Source organism: Natator depressus, chromosome 14 (genome assembly GCF_965152275.1).
Source record: "Natator depressus isolate rNatDep1 chromosome 14, rNatDep2.hap1, whole genome shotgun sequence".
NCBI lineage: Eukaryota > Metazoa > Chordata > Testudines > Cheloniidae > Natator > Natator depressus.
In genome coordinates this window covers 7,130,919-7,151,802 of record NC_134247.1, presented here as the reverse complement: position 1 = coordinate 7,151,802, position 20,884 = coordinate 7,130,919, and the positions used below count along the sequence as shown (strand labels likewise).

The 20,884-nt window shown below is 37.3% G+C and overlaps 1 protein-coding gene across 4 annotated transcripts in view; it reads left to right on the top strand.

Annotated features, from left to right (window-relative positions):
* The window catches only part of CEP112 (centrosomal protein 112), a 359,203-nt gene that overhangs the window by 162,264 nt on the left and 176,055 nt on the right, over nucleotides 1-20,884 (top strand). For all 4 annotated transcript variants that reach the window (XR_012641956.1, XM_074972205.1, XM_074972202.1 and 1 more), the window contains exon 20: nucleotides 15,924-16,106. Coding sequence is in view for 3 of the 4 variants with exons in the window: in XM_074972205.1 (XP_074828306.1) it covers nucleotides 15,924-16,106 (183 nt within the window). In the remaining variant the exon portion in view is untranslated. The remainder of the gene's footprint in view (nucleotides 1-15,923; nucleotides 16,107-20,884) is intronic.

Below are 20,884 nucleotides of genomic sequence, written 5' to 3'. Positions count from 1 at the left end.
CAAGTAAACAGCGCTATGCTCAGCAGTAAGTGTTCCATAGTGGGTATCCCATTTTTTACTCTTTTCATTATGTAGCCTAACACCTGCTGTGTGACATCTTGGTAAAAGGCAACATTAATTTCCGCAGTAGTAATATTGGAGTACAGTTTCAGAAACTGCAGACCAGAGTTTATCTTGCTTTCATACTGGCTTAGCAATCAGATCATTAATTAATCATTCACTAATTTAAATTGTTCTTTAGATTTCATTTTAAAGCTCATATTAAAATGGGGGGAATTAGTTCACAATCCCATACATTGGATTCTGATATGCTAGTGTTAGTAAATTGCTCTTCAATAAAGTGGCTCAGAAATGCCAAAGATACTTGAAAAAGTTCATTTTGAAATGAAGATTTTGGGACAGATTTTATGTTCATCCATAGCTCTGCTCATCGCAGGAATGGAGTAGGGGCCAAAGGTGGCTTTAATCCCCCTATTGTTTCTCTCCACCTTTGCAATCTGTCCAAGGAACCTGCCTGGCCACCAGTGTAAATTAGGGAAGTGCGAGGACTAACTGCTCCAACTTATGCTCAGCCAAGAATAACTATGCTATCTTCTCCCCAGCATCCTTCTTACATCAGGTGTGATTGCTGCAGGTGTTTGGTATAGATCCTTTCCAGTAGGTCTGCTCAAGTAGGACATGAATATTCTTTGGGGATGGTTTCAGCAGTTATAATGACCTCTTTACACCATCAGAGTGACATAAAGGAGCTGGAGTGAAATTTTTTTGCATTTTAGATGTAGGGTAGATGCTTCTTAGCATATGGCCTTTCAGAACATTGTGCTTAGCAAAAATTGGTGCAGTTTTCTTTTACACTTCATTCCTATCAGTTTAGTGTTACATGTTTGGTGGACTCTGCCATATGTAATTCTCCAGACTCCCACTGTGCATGGTTCTTAAAAGTTGCAAGGAAAATATGCATTTAATGCTCACACAGATTGTATTTCCATAGCTTTAAGAACGTAATCTGTAGTACTGTATGCTAATCTGCAGTTTGCCAAAAGTTAAACTGATGTTACCACATTACTGTTACTTGAGACCAATGGTAATTTTTTCTCTTGATGTACACGGTTGGAAATACCAAAGGCGTAAATATGCTTCCCTGACAAATCCTTGACTGTTTTTGTCATACTTCAAAGGAAAACAGTAATTCTTAAAAATGTCATGGCTTGAAAAACCAGTGAGCAATTTTTTCCCTTGTACCTTGGTGCTTCCAATATTCAGGGCTTCTGGATATCTGGGTCACAAAAGTAAAAGCTAAAGTTAAAAGAAGAAAAACTTACAAGAAGTAAGTTCAGTATTTAAACCTATTTTCTAGTTAATATTTTAAATGACTTTCTTTAGCAATACCAGTATTAGGGTAAACACCAAGTTGAATATTATCCTGTAGGAGGAGGTCTTGTGTTGTTTCATTTTGTTTTGGCTCGCTATCACTTTTGTTATATCAAAAGAACATCTACGTTTTATGTAACATCACTGAAACCTAAGGAAAGAGTATTAAGCATCAAGCTACTAGAACATCAGTAGAATATTCAAATGTATCATTTTTATCCCCTACTAGCTTTCTCTGTTATATCTGTTCAGATTTCACGTAAATATTCCTTAAAACCACGCAAACATGAAAAATTGGTGATCTCTGCCATAGCTTGTGTCGCTCCTCTGCGTTGTTCTTTATTTATAATCAGGAGAGATTCTATACCGTTTTTCAAAGCAGCCTTCCCCTTGCCTTGTTTTATTGGACATATATCTTTTGTCATTGTTTAGGGATAAATAGCTGTATTTCAAAATATCGATTAAAGTTGACTGTTTAATTGAGCAATAAGATATAACAGGTAATGCATTTTTGCATGATTATAGCATGCCTCAGGTCATGTAATAAGATAACAGGCCAAAGTATGAATAACTTAAGTATCTGAAAAATGAAATAATTGCTTTGAAATGTTGTGCCTCAAGTGTCTGATTGCTATTATAAAACGGAATTGATACATGAAAAGAAAAATATACATTTTGACTGTCTAGCAACTTGAGCACGTAGGGCCTGGTCTTGCAACTTTATCTTAAATGAGTAGTGATCCTTACTTCTACAAGTAATCCCATTGATTATTGATTTCAAAGAGACTAGTACTGTGAGTAAGGACAACACAAATGTGTAAGTATCTGCCTCTTACTGAGGCTTGAGGCTGAAAGCCCAGTTTTCCTGTATATGGGATATGCTAGTATCTCCTAGAATTTGCGTACTCTGTAGTTTTTAATTTTACTTACAAAAGAAAGGTTTCCAATTTTGGGATGATTAATTCTTTCTTTTTTGGATTTGGAATGTAATTTGTAGTCTTTTAAAAATAATACCTGCACGTTTTATTTAATTTTTAATTTACTTTAATTTACTTAAAATTAATAAAGAATTTAGGAGAAATCCAAGGAACCTGCAATGTTTAGTGTCGGCCATACATCGTTCTTGATTTCAGCTTCAGCTGATTCACAGCGTCACTCTCTTTTGACAGGCTTCAGAGTAGCAGCCGTGTTAGTCTGTATTCGCAAAAAGAAAAGGAGTACTTGTGGCACCTTAGAGACTAACCAATTTATGTGAGCATAAGCTTTCGTGAGCTACAGCTCACTTCATTGGATGCATGCAGTGGAAAATGAATGCATCCGATGAAGTGAGCTGTAGCTCACGAAAACTTATGCTCACATAAATTGGTTAGTCTCTAAGGTGCCACAAGTACTCTCTTTTGAAGTATCTGTTGAGGGAACTCTCAGTAGAGAGAAATTGGTGGTATTTTTAAGAAATATACTTTAGCTCAGCTTTGTTCTACTTACAGCTGGTGCATTTTAAAGTATATTAATCCCCCCCCCCCGCCCAAGTTCTTATCTGCTGGGAGCAGCTGTCATGGGTACTTCAAAGGCACTGGACACCACAGAGAAGACCACAGCCTTTCCTGCCTTTGAAATGGTTGCAGTGTCCATGGTCAGGCTTCAAGGGACCTTCAGCACAGGAAAGAAGCTTTTTTTTTTTTTTTTTTTAAAGAAAAACTAGAATTAAAGCATATTTAACTACCTATTGTCTTTGCTGAAAGCATCTTCAGTATGAGCCACAGATACTTGAAAGCAGACTTGCCCAAACTTTACAACAGCATGAGCCATGTAGTTAACTTGCCAGAAAACCTGAGGACCATGCCTAACCTTTATAACTTTTGGCAAAAAACAGATGCAATGTAAAATTAGTTCGTACTCGTATCTTTATTGATAGTTTTTAATTACATTGCTTCACTGTCTCTTCATTTAAAGAATAATTTCCCCTTTCATTTTACCCCAGGATCTTGCACCTCTCAAAAGATTTCTCTCAATATAAATAATAATGAAACATAGGTATGAATGAAAAAATAATAAAAAATAGGTAAAAACATTTTTGTTCTCCTTTGTCATATTGATCTGTGGAGGCTCTAAATTATTATTTCATGTTGTGGATTTGCTTCTCCCAGATCAAAATTGCTTGTAAGTTTTCTTACCTTATCTATGTCTTCCCACTCCAGTGTATTTTCCAGCTAGTTTTCTGAATTTTACATAGGCCCACCTAGTCTTTTGCATGTCAGTCTGTCATATTTTAATTAACTGCCACATCATAAAGGCAGTGCATATAAGGTGAAACTTACTCCTGTGCAGAGAGACAACTCAAGTCCTGTGCGCCACTTATGTCCCACTATTCCTCAAAATAGGCCTTAAGTGGTGCAGAGACCTTGTGCACAGGGGCAGCTTTCACTCCTAGGCTTTCTACAGAGCAGCGTTTCACAACTGTGGTGCCTGGGCCTCTGCTCGTCCATGGAACACTGATTGGTGGTCCTTGGAGGTCTGGTTGGTCACACAACAACGTGTGAGCAACCTTTTTTCCCAGTTGTCCGATTGCAATACTGGAAACGAAATACAGTATATCGGAGACTTTTACTTTTCAATGTATAGCAATTGTTTAACTATTGTAGTTGCCAGCTGGATGTTATGTGATTTGTTTCATGGACTTTTTCTCTCCCATTCACAATCTTTCTTTTAAAATGTGGACCATACTGTGAAAAAGTTTTGAGACCTGTTGCCATAGTGAAATGGAGTCATTTGCACATTTGGACACCCTCTGCGTGGTTAGTTTGAACAGTATTTGTCTTTTTTTTAACCGCGCTGGAACCATTTTATAATGGTAAGAGTTTCACACTTCTGTAGTAAAGTGGAAAGCAAGAAAAAGTATTACCTGATTGTTAAAGAATCTCTTCGTATTTCAGGAAATCCTTTCATGCTACTTTTGTTGTTGGTTTCCGACTTCTATAGAACTTTTGAAGGAATAATTAGAATTGTCTTTTTGTTCCATTTAGTCAGACAGGAAAGAAACAGGACATCTTGATGAAAGCTTTGCTGTATAATTGTGTGTGCATGCACGCACGTGTGTACATGTGCATACACGTAGCATGTTCAAGACAACATCTGTAAAAGAATTCTGCCAGCCCATGAGCATTCCTTACTTTAAAATGTGCAGAAAGCCAAAGGAGTAGGTTGAGTTTAAATAAATGAGGTGCATTCTCTCACTAAAAGGCATGACATTAACTTGCATAAGTTAGATATATTAGAGAGAGGGATGCAGAGAAGTGCTGATTAAGCTAGTAAAAAGGAGTTTTAAAAAAGTGGCAGTGCATATGCATTAGGATAGTCTTTAATTACATGGTCACATACTATTTTTCCCACAGGAACCCTGCCTCATTCAGTGCACAGGATGGGCGGTGCTAATTTAATGAGCAGCTTTTCAATATTTTGTTTTCTCCTGACTATTCAGTGTGTGACCCTAGGCATTATTTACTACAAATTATTAACAGCCTACTCTGAAGATAGAATTATTAATTTCCTCATAGGCTTTTGTATGGTACTCATCACTACAGTATCTGAATGCTTCAGAAACATTAATTTAGCTTCACAATGGGCCTGTCAAGTTGATGACGTCACAAGAGGTTACAGTCAAATGTTTCTACTGATTTTGGGAGTCCAGTTTGAGATTACTAGGACCAGATTTTTCAGAGTACTTCACATTATATAGCACTCATATATTTAAGAATAGCTCCTGGTGACTTTAGTTGCAGCTGTGAGCGGGGGCAGTGGAGCCTGCCCAAAAGTGGAGGGGAGGGGGGCCAAGGGGCCCCGCCCTTCATGGCCCCGCCCCTTCTGTCCAGCCCTCAGCCAAGCTGGAAGCCAGAGCGGGCCAAGAACCACGGACCCTCCACTTGCCCAAGGTGAGGGGACTGAGAGCAGCCTCGGCCCGTGTCCCTGCCCTTTAAGCCCTCCGTCCAGGACAGGTGGCTGGTCCGTGGCTCCCCATAGCTGTCCCCATAGCGGCTCTTACCCCGACCGGGCTCCAGCTGGGGAACGGGGGCCTCAGAGCCTCAGCCTGGGCATGGAAAGAGCTGAGCGGCCAGACAGCTGTGAGGAGCCACAGACACTCCATCTGCCCAGGGTGGAGGGGCTGGAAGGCAGGGACACAGGCTGGGGGCTGCTCTTGGTGTCCCCCATCCTGAGCAGGTGGAGAGTGCACGGCATGGCACCCCATACTTCCTGGGCTCCCCAGTCGGGCTCCAGCTGCCAACCTGCCCGTGGAGGGGCCTCAGGGGAAGAGGAGGTGCAAGGACAGGGCGGGCCTTGCGAGAAGTGTACGAGCTAGGCCCGTCCACTTTCAAAAAGTGGGAGGGCCATGGCCCCCTGGTTCTCCCTATTCCGGAGCCCCTGGCTGCGTGTGCTCAGCACTTCTGGCAGTCAGACCCCACGGTCTAAGGTTGGGCACCCAGAAAATGAGGAACGCGCTATTAGTGACCACCTGTCAAAAGTTTGGTTTAAGTGACTTGCTTAGTATCACACAGGAACTTTGCCAGAGGCAGGGATAGAATCCAATTCCTAGGGTAGCATTCAACTTTCTTGACCATGAGACCATCCTTTCTTTTCCTGCAATCCCATACCTCATGCACTGCATGTCTTCCAACTTCTGTAACAAATGAGCAGGTCTCCTTTACGACACAACCGTGATTCATCCCCAGGGTAGGTCTCACCTGTGCATTGAATGAGGCAGGGGTTCTATGGAAAAATAATCTCTGAACATGTAATTAAAGACTGTATCATCATGCTTATGTCCAAGGGGGATGCTAATTAAAGTTGCACAGGCAACCTTAAATCAGACATTTCCTAACTTTTGAGGGCTTGACTTTTCAATCTTAATAATCTTTTTAATGTAATTTTTTGTTTTTAATATACGTAATTTATAATATATTGTGTGGATGTGTAAATATGCATGTAAAAATAATGTGGTGGGAAAGCAAATGGTAAATAAATGTATCATATGCCAATGACTGCATCAACTGCCCACTAATTTATCTATCTGGGATTTCGCTCTAAACCTGGAGGGGGCTGAAGTAGCTATACTATCATGACTTTTTATGTATAGAAAAGCTATTTTAGTTAAATCCTGAAAGTGTTTTATACTTTCTAGTTATAGTTTTTCCCTTCTCTCTCTATTATTAATAATAATATATTATCCCTAGCTCTTACACAGTGATTTTCATTTAAGCTCTTCATGGTTCGATTCCTGGGAACTATGGCACCTATCTTACAGGCAGAGAGAGATGAGAAACAGTACCAATAATTTTGCTGCAAAAAATGCTGTACTATGTGCTCACATATTCAGAACACAAATTAAAATTTGTGTTATAAAATTAAAAACCAGACATGAACACTTTTGAGGAACTTTTATTTTAGAGGAATAAGTGTGAAGAAGAGTAAACAGGTGGAGAGAGAGAGGTAACCATTAGTTTACATTACTTACTTGCGGTTCCTCTGGCAGCTTGTGTAGGAAGAGGTATGTGCTGAAGAAAATGTGAAAAATAAAAGGAGAATTCAGAGCAATTTGTAATTTAATTCAAAATTATATGTAGATTAAAGCTATTAAATTTATGAACGCAACCTCCTCCACACACACACACTATTGCCACAAGCTTCCCCGAGCATTGTCGTCTCTCTGGTATCTCTGTTGCGTGGGGAGGACTAACATGCATGCCACAGAGGCAGAATGGGGAGTTGGTTTGGACTGTATGTACTCACTGGGGCCAACTGGATTGCGTCTGCCCACTGGCTGCTCTCATCAAATGTAGATTTGTCTATTCATGTTTTTTTAAAAAAGCACAAAGAAAATCCAGATTACTGAGCTCATTAACATACAATGCTAAACATAAAGCACAACGAACCCTTCCTGTTACAAATGGATATTCTTTATTAAGTAGTTGGGAAACATGCAATCTAGTGCTTTGCAAACTGAGACCAGTGGACCATGTCTTAGCAGATCTCTGAGACCTGTACCTCTGTGTTCCAGGAGGCATTGATCCTGTGCTAAGACTGGCAACACCTTTTCCCCACTCGGCCCTCATTGTGAACAGGTCTGACCACACCTTTTTTATGTGGTTCCAGTATTTGCACTGAGCTGTTTTATGGACTAAATTATACTTTCTGCAGTAACATTGATTAACGTGCTTTACATGAATTGTGTGTATTTAATTGGAATCCATCATTATGTAATGCAGTAATTCTCAGTTCCTTCAAGTGTTTACCTATGGTGTAACAAATGAGGAAAACCTTGGTGAAGGCCTCTTGGACACAAACATTACTCCTGTGGCTTTGCAGTGGCTAAGCAGGCCTATATGTCCGTGGGTCACCAAAAGGATTTAAACATCCTCAGGATTTGCTGTCTGTTATAGTACTATAATTTAGAGCAAGGCTGCAGGAAAAAAGTTTAAAGTCTGGGCATGAAAGGCATACCAGCTGTTTTTTAGATGAGTTCAAAATTAGACCTTACGATTTTCTACAGCATAGAATATGCACCCCCTCCTGAGCTCCCTTCTGCTTTTTGTTCCCTTTCGCTCCTTTTTGAATGGTCTCTGCTATCCAGTCGTGAGTGGGGAAAACTTGGCAAAGGCCTCTTTGAAATATGCTATCCTCCAAGCACACTAACATTTCAGTCATTGTGTGAACTGTACATTATATGCAGAACACTCCATTTATTTATAGTAATTTGAAATCCAATGGTTACTAGTGCATGCATAATGTTTTTCCTGTTATATGGTGGTGGTCTTTAGGGTTGTATGTGGCTATGTTGGTCTTGTCACTGTGTAATCAGCTTTGTTCCTTCCTCCTTATCTACAGAATTAAAGCATAAGCATTAAAGCATAGTTCAGTGCCTTACAGGGACTCAATGAAAGAGTTAGCAAAGACTTTAAATTTTTTCTTGTCATCAGCAATAAGCTGCATAAATTTGCAGTTAATAAATTCATCCAGGAAAAACAAACTCTCCCTTTAAGCCATCCTGACTAACACATGAATGACAGCTGACCAGACTACATTCAGGAATAGTTTCTTTAAGAAAAATATCAGCTTTATACTTGGCCTCATAATATAGCTCAACTTCACAGACAGGACTAATAGACATTAAGTTAACATCAAGCTAAGGAGCGAGTGGAGGGCACCTCCTTGTATTCAATCAATCTTTGTATGAATATTAATAATTTAGACAGTAACATAGTGAAGCCAGTCCAGTTCTCTCAGTGCTCTGGCAAGATCCCCAACTCAGCCTCTAAACAAGGATAGTGCAAATGTGCATAGTAAGTTCGGTACAGCAACATTCTAAGTACAGAGAGTTTCAGTAGGTCAGCGTACAGTGTTTCAAAGGAAACAACCAGGATTTCTGTTCACAGACTGCATGGCTGCATCGACTGTCTTGGGGCAGCAGCAAACTGGGTTTGAGGCAGAGCGTGTATGTGGCCTCTTTGAACTCTCAACACAGCATTATATTGATGTAATGTAACACAGGGAGAGACAGCTTCAATACCCATGGCCTGACCAATACACTGGGGAATGAAAGCAGTTTTGGAAATTCACTCACCACAGGAGGACATCAAGGCAGGCAGGCAGAAAAGTATATTAAAAAACCTATAGCTGATTTCTGTAGAGTCTTTGTGAATAAAAATGTGTCTCTTTAGCTGTTAGAGAGACAAGATGAGTGAGGTAATATCTTTTATTGGACTAACTTCTGTTGGTGAAAGAGACAGGCATTGCAGTAGGTCTGGAAAAAGAGCTCTGTGTAACTCGAAAACTTGTCTCTTTCTCCATCAGAAGTTGGTCCAATAAAAGATATTAACTCACTCATCTTGTGTCTCTAATATCCTGGGACCAGCATGGCTGCAACAACATTGCATTTCTCTAGGTACACCATTTAACAAGGTGGCTTCAGCAGCCTAAGTGTGAAATGAGGGGCAAATGATTCTGCTGTGTGCCGTGGGCAGCTGATGGCCTTCATGACAGTTCATGTACATACCCACACAGACTATACATGATGGTGTTGTGCAGTTTAGTTCATCTGAAGTGCACCTATACAGAACAGCTGATATTCTTTAGAGAATACCTCTACCTAGCAGTTGATTATTTCCTCCTGTACTTCATAGGGGAAAATACAGGAAAACTGGGTAGTGTTGATTAGACAGCTGGGCACTGCAGTAAAATGTTAGGTAAAACGTGTAACAACTGTGTGTTTGTGTTATACGTGATGTATATATGTGGTCGTGGCGAGGCTGCTGTGTAATATATTCCAGAACCAACTGATATTTATTTATCATAGGGTTCTATAATCATGCTTTTTTTTACTGCCTCATTTGCCCTCTGCCCACTAAGTTCATCTCCCCTCCTTATTCCTAACTTTCCAAACAAGGATGGCATGGTATTTACCAGAGGTGGCTTTTACTAAGTAAAATCATGGTTAATCCCAGTTTAAGGCATTTTCTATGTTAAAAATTGTTTAGTTAATGTACACCACATTACATTTAGGTTTAGTTTAGTTCAAATTGTGGTTACATAAGGCAGTAGATTTGGAGATTAATTTTGGGTTGCAAAAAGTAAAACTGCACTATGGGGTAATTCTAATATATGTAATATATAACAAACATTGGAATGTCTGTATATCTTGTGGTTTGGTATTTTCTCAAGGAAGTTATTCGTGTCAGAACTCATATTTCAGTTTTCAATATTATTTAAATATGAGATATTCTGCAAAACTATTATCGAATTGCTAAATATTTCTCAGTAATTTTCATTAGGATCTTCTAATAATAATTTTATTTTTCCCAGTTTCCTCGTTTATACTGGGTTTAAACCAGTATTTATCAGTGCCCTGTCTGAAATTATTTTTTCCTGGGAAATTGCCAATCCAGATTCCTAACCTTTGAGCGGTTTTAAAAGACCCTATTTTTATCTTTAAACTCATCTGCTACAAAAATGTAACTATTTCCCCCCGCAAATGAAGAATTCTCCCCTCCACACATACAGACACCTATCCCAACCAAAAAAAGTTATACCGAGTGAGAGTCCATGATGAGCATTATTCAGTCCTCTACCAGTGACGGGTTTAAAGTCCAATATCTGGCATCTTGTTGGATTAAAAATGGGAGCTTTGTATCATTAGAAAGATGAAATTCCTAGCTTTCTAGTGAAACACACAGTACTTGTTTCTATGTGTACAAGCCAGAAAGTATTAGAGATTAAATGGTGTTCCGTATCAAAGACCTTTGGAGCCCTGTACAATTGAAGTCATGGTAAGTAAGGCACTTGATTTATAAATTAAGGAATTAAAAAGAAACCCCCAATAAAATATTTTAAGTCTCTAAAACTTTCGTAAGATTGACTACAGAGCTTCTGTGTGCTACATGCACACTACATGATGATGTAGTTTGATATAAAGACTTTGTTGTCACTAGTTTAGGATGACTTTATAACTCGCTGTCGGATTCCCTGGCCCTACAAAATGCAATCATCTGAAACGCCTACTGATAAAATCTTTATAACACACCAAACCATCATGTATGTACCCACTCAGACTGTACATGTTTATGTGACTATTTGATATAAATGAGTGTGTGTACACATACACACAGGCACACAAACAACATACAAAGGGTGTACAGCTTTTGAGATATTATCACACTTCATGTGTATAGTGAAGCATATATATAATATATGTATGTATATGTATTTATTTATATATATATATATATATATATATATATATATATTTTAAAAAATAGATTTTAAGAAAATCCCTATTTAGGTACCTAAATTAATGGCCTGTGTTTCAGAGGTGTGGGGTTTCACTACCACCATTGATGTCTGAGTCTGGATCTGTCACAGACTACCTGTATGACCTTGTGCCTCATTTTCCATATTCAGTAATATGAGGGTAATTATACTTACCTCAGGTACCAGTTGTAAAGCTGAATTCTTCTATGTTTGTGTCGCCCCTTGAGAACCTCATGGGAAACTCTATGTATGTGCCAAATACCACTAACTTTTATTTTTATTTTAGGGAGAGACAAGCTCACAAATAAATAAATAAAGTTAATATATTTACAATAGTTAGAAAAATCCTATTTTATATATAGACAGATCATGATATATTTTACTGTTTCCTCAGTTGTGATCTGTATATTTAAGTGAATTTTCATACTTCAGTGTGAAATCTTTATTGTGACAGCAATAGGTTTTCAAAGGGGCACTTAAACAGGTAACTTACTCCAGGTCCCTCCCAATGTGGTTTTGAAAATCATTTTACAGCTCCCACTTCTTCATGATCTTAACTTTTCTGGGAGAAATCTAAGTACAGTTTGAGTCATCAAAGCAACACCTGTAGAAGATCTTGTTTACACTAGATATTTTTTTTTAAACATCCACCATTGGTAGTGGCAGTAGGAGCTTTGTGACTTCTGATTTCCAATGTATATAATGCTGAAAACATTCTCTGCAGCCAGCAGGCTGTCTACCTTAGAGCTTCTAAGCTTGATGAGACCAGTTCAGTTGAGTGAGTGCTAGCATTTGTGGGAGTTTTTTCAAAAATGTGCCTAGTGTAGACAAACTCCAAGAAATTACATTTATTAGGCAAACTCTCCTCTTAAGAGACTGTACCACAATATCCCCAAATGTCATGAGTACAGTTCTCATCCACTATATTAGGCCACCTCTGATAAGTAGCAATGTTTGTCAATGCCGTGCATTGTTGCCTAAGATGGTCACATACTATGTTTTAGGGTTAGCAATAATTTTTTATTTCACTGATCAATGGATGACTTGTCACAGTTATTAGATTAATCTTTAGTAACAGGCTGGTTTCAGAGTAGCAGCCGTGTTAGTCAGTGTTCGCAAAAAGAAAAGGACTAGTGGCACTTTGGAGACTAACCAATTTATTTGAGCATAAGCTTTCGTGAGCTACAGCTCACTTCATCGGATGCTCCCGAAAGCTTATGCTCAAATAAATTGGTTAGTCTCTAAGGTGCCACTAGTACTCCTTTTCTTTTTTTTAGTAACAGGCTGGTACTTAAGAATTGCTTCCTTTTTTCTCCCTTCCCCTTCTCTGACAAGTTGGGATAGGGAAGTACTGTTAAATTTCAACCGGTGAACAAAGATTTTAAAATATAGGGTGAAATCATTTTGAGTTTTGCCACTGACTACAATGGGGCCAGGATTTCACACATCCAGTGTTTAACATGCCGACAATTGGAAGTTATTAAACGAAAACTGTGTGTCACAGAGTAAGAATTCAGGAGCGTAGAAACCATTTATTCAGAGAACTCCAGTTACTAGCAAGTAATGTAGTGTGATGATAATTTTGGGGGGAAATAGGGAAGCATCTGTGCAATATGTACGTAATGTAATTAAATATGAATGCGGTGACAGGGCACTTACCTCAGTTCCCTCAATTCCTATAGTCAGTCTCCTCTAGACATTTATGATCCCTGGCATGTTTCCCTTAGCCTCTGATTCTTCTCATGTTACAGTCTTTCTTCAGGTGATGTCCACTTCTATAGTTTTTGTGTCATTTTCTGTTGCTTGTTTATCTGCAGTGCATGGCACCGTCAGCTCCGTACCCTTTAATCAATTGTCAGAATATTTTGTATAAAGAACAGTCTGTTAAAATTACCAGTTAATTGTTGTTCATGCTTTGACCTGCCTTTATATTGCAGTCAGGGTTCAATACCCTTAAATGTGGAACACTTCCTTTGAGGTGCAGAGACCCCTCAACACCCGTAGAACTTCTGAAGGACTTGACTGTGCTGTACCCTTCATAGGATGTGCTCAGTGCCTCGAAGGAAAGGACTCAATATTAGAAAGAAGAAAAATAAAGATCTACTTCTACTAAGATAAAGTACATAGTGGTAGGAACCCCATGCTGGTTTATGAAGCATTAATACAGTTTCCAAGCAGTTTATCTTGGTGAGGGAGTTGGGTTATTGCTGAAAAACAACATGGTGTTCTTGTTCTTGCTGGTATAGATTAAATCTCCATTTTTATGAATAAAAACATCAAAATTAAAAAGAGATAAGAGGGGAGGAGGAATGGAGTAGCACTTGTAGTGTAACCAAAGCCTTAATATGTTTAGGAGAACAGGGTGATCAAGGAGGATCCACTTGTGCAGTAAAATAGCTGTTCAATTATTCACTTCATATTATAAATCATAATCAAAACAAACTACAAGGAAGTACCTTTAGTTGCTAATGAAACTTATATTTCCTTGCAAGTATGCAATAATTATTATTATTTATTAAAGGGTATTAGGTAGATATGAGAACTTCCTACAGTTTTAAGCTTTTTAAAAAAATAAATAAAAATCAGAATTACAGGGAGTTGTTTGCTCTTGGAAGTTGTCAGCAACAAAATTGCTTTTTATAAAATGTGATTCTCCTCACACTCACATTGTTTCTATATCTAAAACTGTATTATTGCTCCAGGACACCCCTACTGTAAATATGAGGGACAGTCCTTTCTAATTTTTTTTAAAAGGATCTTACAGGCATAATATAAATATAGTAAATCGAGAAATGTGTGGTTTTTGGGGGAAAAACTGATTTTGTTATAGTTACCATTTTAATACAATCACAAATAGGGACGTGACCATCTATTTCTGTGGCTTGGTTGGAGAAGTGGAAAAAACAAAACTAAAAAGGCTAAATTAATTGATTACCTGAGAAATCCAGAAGTAATAAAGGAAAAGAGAAAGAAAAGGAGTACTAGTGGCACCTTAGAGACTAACCAATTCATTTGAGCATAAGCTTTCGTGAGCTACAGCTCACTTCATCGGATGCATTCAGTGGAAAATACAGTGAGGAGATTTATATACACTGTGAATAGATATATAAAGGTCTCTCTTGCAAGTGTAATTTCTCATCAGGTGTTAGTTTTGAATTTGCAGAACTTTTAAAATGTAAAAACTTCATTTTTCTAAAATTCAGACAAACATTGGATAGTGATAAATTTTAGGAAGTAAGAATAACTATCATTTTAAAGAGACTAAGGGCGTAGATATTCACAATGTTTGAAAAGAAAATAGCATGTACAGAAACTTCTGACACAAGGCTGACTTAAAGCACTTTGTATAATGATTCCAAGTCAAGTACACATAATATATTCTTAATGTTTTTTTAAACTCCTTCTGGGATTGCACCCATGGGTAAATGAGCTCTTTATTTTTTACTGAAAGATGCAGACACATTTCAAATATTAAAATATCGCTTTTGCTTGTGCCTTTTCTGATAATGAAACACACCCCAGGATATATCAGAGAGCTCCAGAGTTGAAAACAGGTTTTAAATTTTAAATTCATAATACACTGATGAGCAATTTGCAAGAATGGTTTTGAAACTGAACAAAAATAAAACAAAACAAAAATCACGGAACAGCTAACGTTGATGCAGAATGCATGTTTCCAGAATTGAATGCTGTAGCTTTAAGATCAGGTGCCTGGGCGCTTTCCATACACAAACAAGATCAATTTTGAGCAGACTCCTACTGTTAGCTTTTTTTGAAGGAGGATTCTCACGCTGAAAATAACCCAACATATTCTTGATAACGGCGGTTTTTTCCCTTCCTGAAATCCACCAAAACTGAAGAAAAATCCAAGTGACTGTTCTTAGCAGCTGTGTGGCCTGGAGTTCACTAGGGAAGCTGGCTTCCTGCAGTCCCCTATTCATCACCTGCTTCAAAGGCAGCCTAGCTGGCTATAGTTTGCAGGCCAGGTAGGGTGCCATTGTGCACAGTCTGGGAGGATTAGTATCAAAGCTGCGGCAACCAGGCCCTTGGTCTCGGGCTGCCATTCAGTCTAGCAGGGAGAGGCTAAGACTGGCCAAGGTCACAGTATCCAGTGTGGTGTGGACTGGGAAAGGATCCTGAGAATAGAATGCTTTTTATGAAATCATGGCGCAAGCTTGCTGCACAGCAGGTCCCCTTCTGGAACACATACATCTGTTTATGTTGGTATACCATAGCTGACAACGAGATAATAGAGCTTTGCTTTTTTTATAATTGTTTTAAAAAGACAACTGTATATACAATAACCCAGATGATTATTGAGCTTTGATTTTGGAAATCATAAAGAAATCTTGAAAAGATTTAATTGCTGCTTTTTTTTGTCTGTGTGTATACTTAAATGAAGAGGAGAGCAGACTGATTATTAACCATTTATAATCCTTAGTACTGCTGATTAGCAACAGCAGGATACTTAGGGAACATACACAGAATGCGAGAATGATTTTTTTTTTTAAACGTTCCCTCATTTGTACCAACAAATTGGTTAAGGATGCACCGGATTTGCTTAGTTGTCTTGAATATTAAAATTATTTGGAGAAATTCTTTCAAGCCAAATGTAGTTTTAAAAAGGTGAGGTAATAATGACGTAAAAATACAATTGCCAACTTGATGAAATTAGGGGGGGAAATTAAGCTGTAGACGAGTTGTCATGACGACAAGGATGTTCTATTGATGAACTGTACTCCTCATTGTCCAATCAGATAGTAGAGCTGAAGCTGGAGCATGAACAGGAGAAGACGCACCTATTCCAGCAGCACAACACAGAGAAGGATTGTCTGGTCCGAGATCACGAACGGGAAATTGAAAAACTGGAAAAACAGCTCCGCGCTGCCATGACGGAGCACGAGAATAAAACTCAAGAATGCCGGAAACGAGATGCACAGGTAATGATCAATAACATTTGAAAAGCTGTATGCTTATTAAAAATATATATATAATAATCAGCGTTTTCCGTTTTCCAGCATTGTTGTTAATGCTCGCTGTTTGATCATTTGCGAAACTGACATATAAAGATGATTTTTTTTTTCTTTTTTCACCCCCCCCACTGCTGAATAAAGCTTTAACTGTGAAAACCACAGGTAGCCAGATTAAAAATCCCATGGTGCGCTATAACTCGGCCTCTTATTTATAATCTTGTCTCATTTTCTTTCATGATGGATTTGTTTAAGAAAAAAGGTATCTATTCCCCTCCAACCCCCACACTCACCCCTCCTTTTCTCCTCCCTGGATAAATCCGTATGAAATATATCTGATTCATTCATATGCTTTTTTGTTTAAATCTCTGCAGGTAACCCACAAATTTCTTGTTTTCAAGATCTGACTTTATTTCTCAATAATTTTGTATTTCATGTTTGCATTGTATGTTTGATTGCATATGTCAGATAATCAGTGATAAGATGATTTGGGTTTTGGTTTGCTTCCCATCAGGTTTGCTATTTTCCTACACACACACACATACGCACCCCTCCCATCCTCCATCTCTATGGTCACTGTTGGAAGCCATTTGGCAGAATAACCCCCAGCTGTGGTAGCATTTGACTCTTCAAACTTATGGATGAAATGTGCACTGTCAGCATGAAAAATGATCTTGATTAGTTTCAGTTCAAAAAATCTTATTGGATGTATGTGGGGGGTTTTCTGTTTATTTTGTGAGGGTGTGTTTATGGGTGAGTGTGTGTGTGGTGTATTTTTCTAAGACTATATGTTATAAAAGGCCTGCAGTGAATACATTTAAAAATTCAGGATGATTTCAGAGTAGAACATTTATTTAAATGAATAAAGGGAAAATAATTTTTACTTTACTGATCTGCATTAGAATTACATATCATTAATTGATTATTTTATACCAAAATGCGCTTTTTTGTATGGAAGGTATAACCACCATGTGGTCTCCGCGCATCAGCTTCTTCCCCACATGATGTAAGATCCTGGCAATAAGTCCTTTTCATTTTAATTTGTGTTAGGATTGCTCATATTTCTTTCTCACCTTTACTATATATTGTAACTAAATGAAATTATGGATTTAATTCTTAATTTATTTTTTTATATTTGAAAGATTCATTATCCATAGAATCAACAACTGAGTAAATATAAATATATCTGATAAACAACAGTCTATGGGGGAAAATATCTTACAGAAACAATATTGATTTATTCCATTTGTACCATTATTGTTTTCTTTGTAAAACAGGGAGGGACTTTGTGGGCATGCTCAGTAACAGGAAATTCAGAAGACTGCAGCAGAATTAAACATTATCCTTTCTTCCACTTATTTTGATGATGGATAAAAAACTTAAGTAATTAAAGGAACCAGTCTTTTGGCACTTAACTATATAGTTACTTTGCAAGTATCCCTTCGAAGTTATATCATTCTCTCAGTTAGACCCCTAACACTGTATTGTCAAGCAGTGGCATTTGCCGGAATACCAAGAAGTTCAGTACTTACTGTGAATACAGGATGTGTTCATATCACTAAGTATAAAAATCAGTTTTATAAATATGCAGGATTATGTAATGTACCTACAGTAATTCATCACCGTTATACTATTGTGTGTAGATACGATGGGACTGTAACCCTTGAATAGTAAATTCCGAAAGAATCTTGAGATGTCCTATATGTTTGTCCTACCTATTTAGTTAGATTGTGGCTCACTCGTGGCAAAGGTTGGCATCATGGAGTTTGGGAGTGCTTGTTATTTAAAATGAAATGCTGATGTTATCACAAGTGATATGTTAAACGATGGAGAGTTGAGATAGTAATGGCAAAAAAATTAGTCTTTTAAAAGTTTTTTCTTTTGAATATCTCTACAATATGAGTGCTGCTGTCATGGCAGTATTAGTAAAGAGAGAAAATACATTTGCCTTGACTAGGGCAGCTGTTTCTAATCAAAAACAGAATAATCATCTGTCTCATAATTGTTACAACTTTTAAAGATACATTTATTTAGTTTGGTGAATAAATCAAATGTTAATTTGATAAATGTTAATGCCTTCATCTATAAAATACATAGGTATTTAAAATTTACATTTGACTTTTCGGTGGGGATAATATGTATTTAAAATTACTTCCCGGTGTCTTCAGTGGAATTTTGAATTCTGCCATTTATTGTATTTTTCCAGCACTCCGTTTTTGCTCCCAAAATACATGTTTTTGGACTATTACGGGACTGATGTACAGAATCTTTATGAAACAATTCTAAACAAAAATGCTATAGGGATAAGTAAATTATATAGATATGACTTTTTCATAAAATTGTAAAATGGAATCATATTTCTGGATTGATATGTCTTTAGTTTCTCTACGTTAGTATGAACCTGCTTCAACACAGCAGAAGAGGCCATTTTCTTTAGCTAAACAAAAAGTGCAACTGCTAGACGTTTCATATAGTTTTATAATCAGAATATCCAAAAATTGGTAATCTCTTGAATCTTTTGGTCTGGAGAACCTAGTTGTTTCATGATTGCTGGGTTGTGTAAAAGTACCAGTTTTCCTTATGTAAAGAGGCATATTTTTGAAAGAGATGCTTTTACCACATCATCAGTGACTGAAAGTTTGATGGATCTCTGGAAAAGAATGTATTCTACAAAATTACTGAAAAGATTTTTTCTATTTTTATTGCATTTCCAAGGTGTCTAAGTTCAGTCAGATCTTCAGCTATGGTGAAAGATAACTGTACACAAGAGAGATACAATTTTAGATATGAACCTATATTAACACTTTACTGGTCAATAAAAAGCGTTGTCTCCAGAATTAGTTAAGATTTTAGGTGGGTCTCTAGATTCTAATTAAGAAGAAAATTATAACGTTTGGTTCTTGTATTATAAATTCAGCATGGTATTGGGTAAAGCATCTTGATTTAAAGGGATAGCATGTTTTATATTGTTGGTCAGTTACTTTCATTTTTATGTGGCATTTACATTCCATTTTAGTACTCAAATAATATCTTTTAAGAAGGGTTTCTTTGCTTTTTTCACCTAGGGTTGTAATGCTTGCGGAGGAGTAAAATGACATATGGGTCAATAAAAAGAAAAGGAGTACTTGTGGCACCTTAGAGACTAACCAATTTATTTGAGCATAAGCTTTCATGAGCTACAGCTCACTTCATCGGATGCATACTGTGGAAACTCCCAAAAGCTTATGCTCAAATAAATTGGTTAGTCTCTAAGGTGCCACAAGTACTCCTTTTCTTTTTGCGAATACAGACTAACACTGCTGTTACTCTGAAACCTGTCATATGGGTCAATAAAAGTCAAAAGAATCTGAAGGCTTGTGTACCATCCTGTGTTCTTATAGTCTTTTTCTTTAAATTCTATAGTTTCTGTGAGCTGTAAAAAATGTTGTTGTTATATAGATAGTTTTAAATCCAAAGTTCTATATTTTTAAGGGAAAACATTATTGTGTATATATATAATTAAAATTGTGTTTTTAGTTTAGCATTTCAATTTTATCTTTGATTCTGGATATTGTTCAGAAGTTCCTTACAGATACCTTAAGTAAATTTTCCAAAATGTGGTTTATGGTAGTTCATTTAAAAAAAAATATTCAGTGTATATTTTCTTTCACAACACATTGTATTAATTCTTGGTAGAAAATGAGATTTTCAGAAACAAAACTCTTCTGATGATAGAAAATAATAAATCATATTTCATAGAAACAAATTGTTTCTAAAAACAGAAAATGTTCTATGCTATCTTCCACCTCAGTAGGCCAGATTGGATTATGAGGTTAGGAATCTTAATATCTAGTCCTAACCAAGGTACCATTGATATATCAACTGCACAGTCTTCTTTGATCAAATTAATGTCACTCTTTCCCCATCTTATGACATATACCTTACCATCTCTAACATTGCAGAGTTCCAGCTACTGTATAAAGTTATATAATTTTAATGCTTGTTCCTTGGCTATTTGACCTTTTGGGTAGGGAGAAAAGGAACATCCCCACTTAACTTCAAACTGAATGCTTTGCTTTACTGTCATGTTGTAAAAAGGGGGCTGAGGAAACTGATGTCTTTTTCCGCTTTCTGTTGCCAGGTGATAATGTGCAGGTCCACTATTTTCTTTCATTTTTAACTGGGTCAAGAACAATTCAAACACTGAAGCACAATTCATCACCATTGGTCACTGTAATAGTAATTTAAATACAATAAAATAGTATATTAAAATTATTCAAAACACTGGGTTGCAATAAAATTAATGTAGCCATAATTTAGAGGTTTGTTAGTCTCCAGCCCATCAGTTGCCAGGAAAAAAGAATAACAGATTAGTTCTGTAGGTATGCAAGTCTAAACACACCATATATGAAAGACATCATAAAAGCAGAAATGGGCTAGGGTGGTCAGGAAGAATGACTAAGATATTTCACCTCTGCCTAAATCTCTGTTTCTGCTTCTTCCCACTCCCTCTGTTGCTTTCTGCACTTTTCCCAGTGCCTGTCCTTACTCCTCCCTTTGTCCCATTTTGCCATTTGCAGATTTACATGGCCTTTTGTGGTGTCCCTCTACATATGGGGCAGCCTCCCACTTCTTGTCTTCTGATCTCTTTCTCTGTTTCTTTCCTTTAAAGCCACTTCTCCCCTAAATTATTCCTACATTGGACTCCGAACAAATGATCTTTCAACTCTCTCCCATGCTGAAACTGTTGCTCTGCATTTATTTTTTTC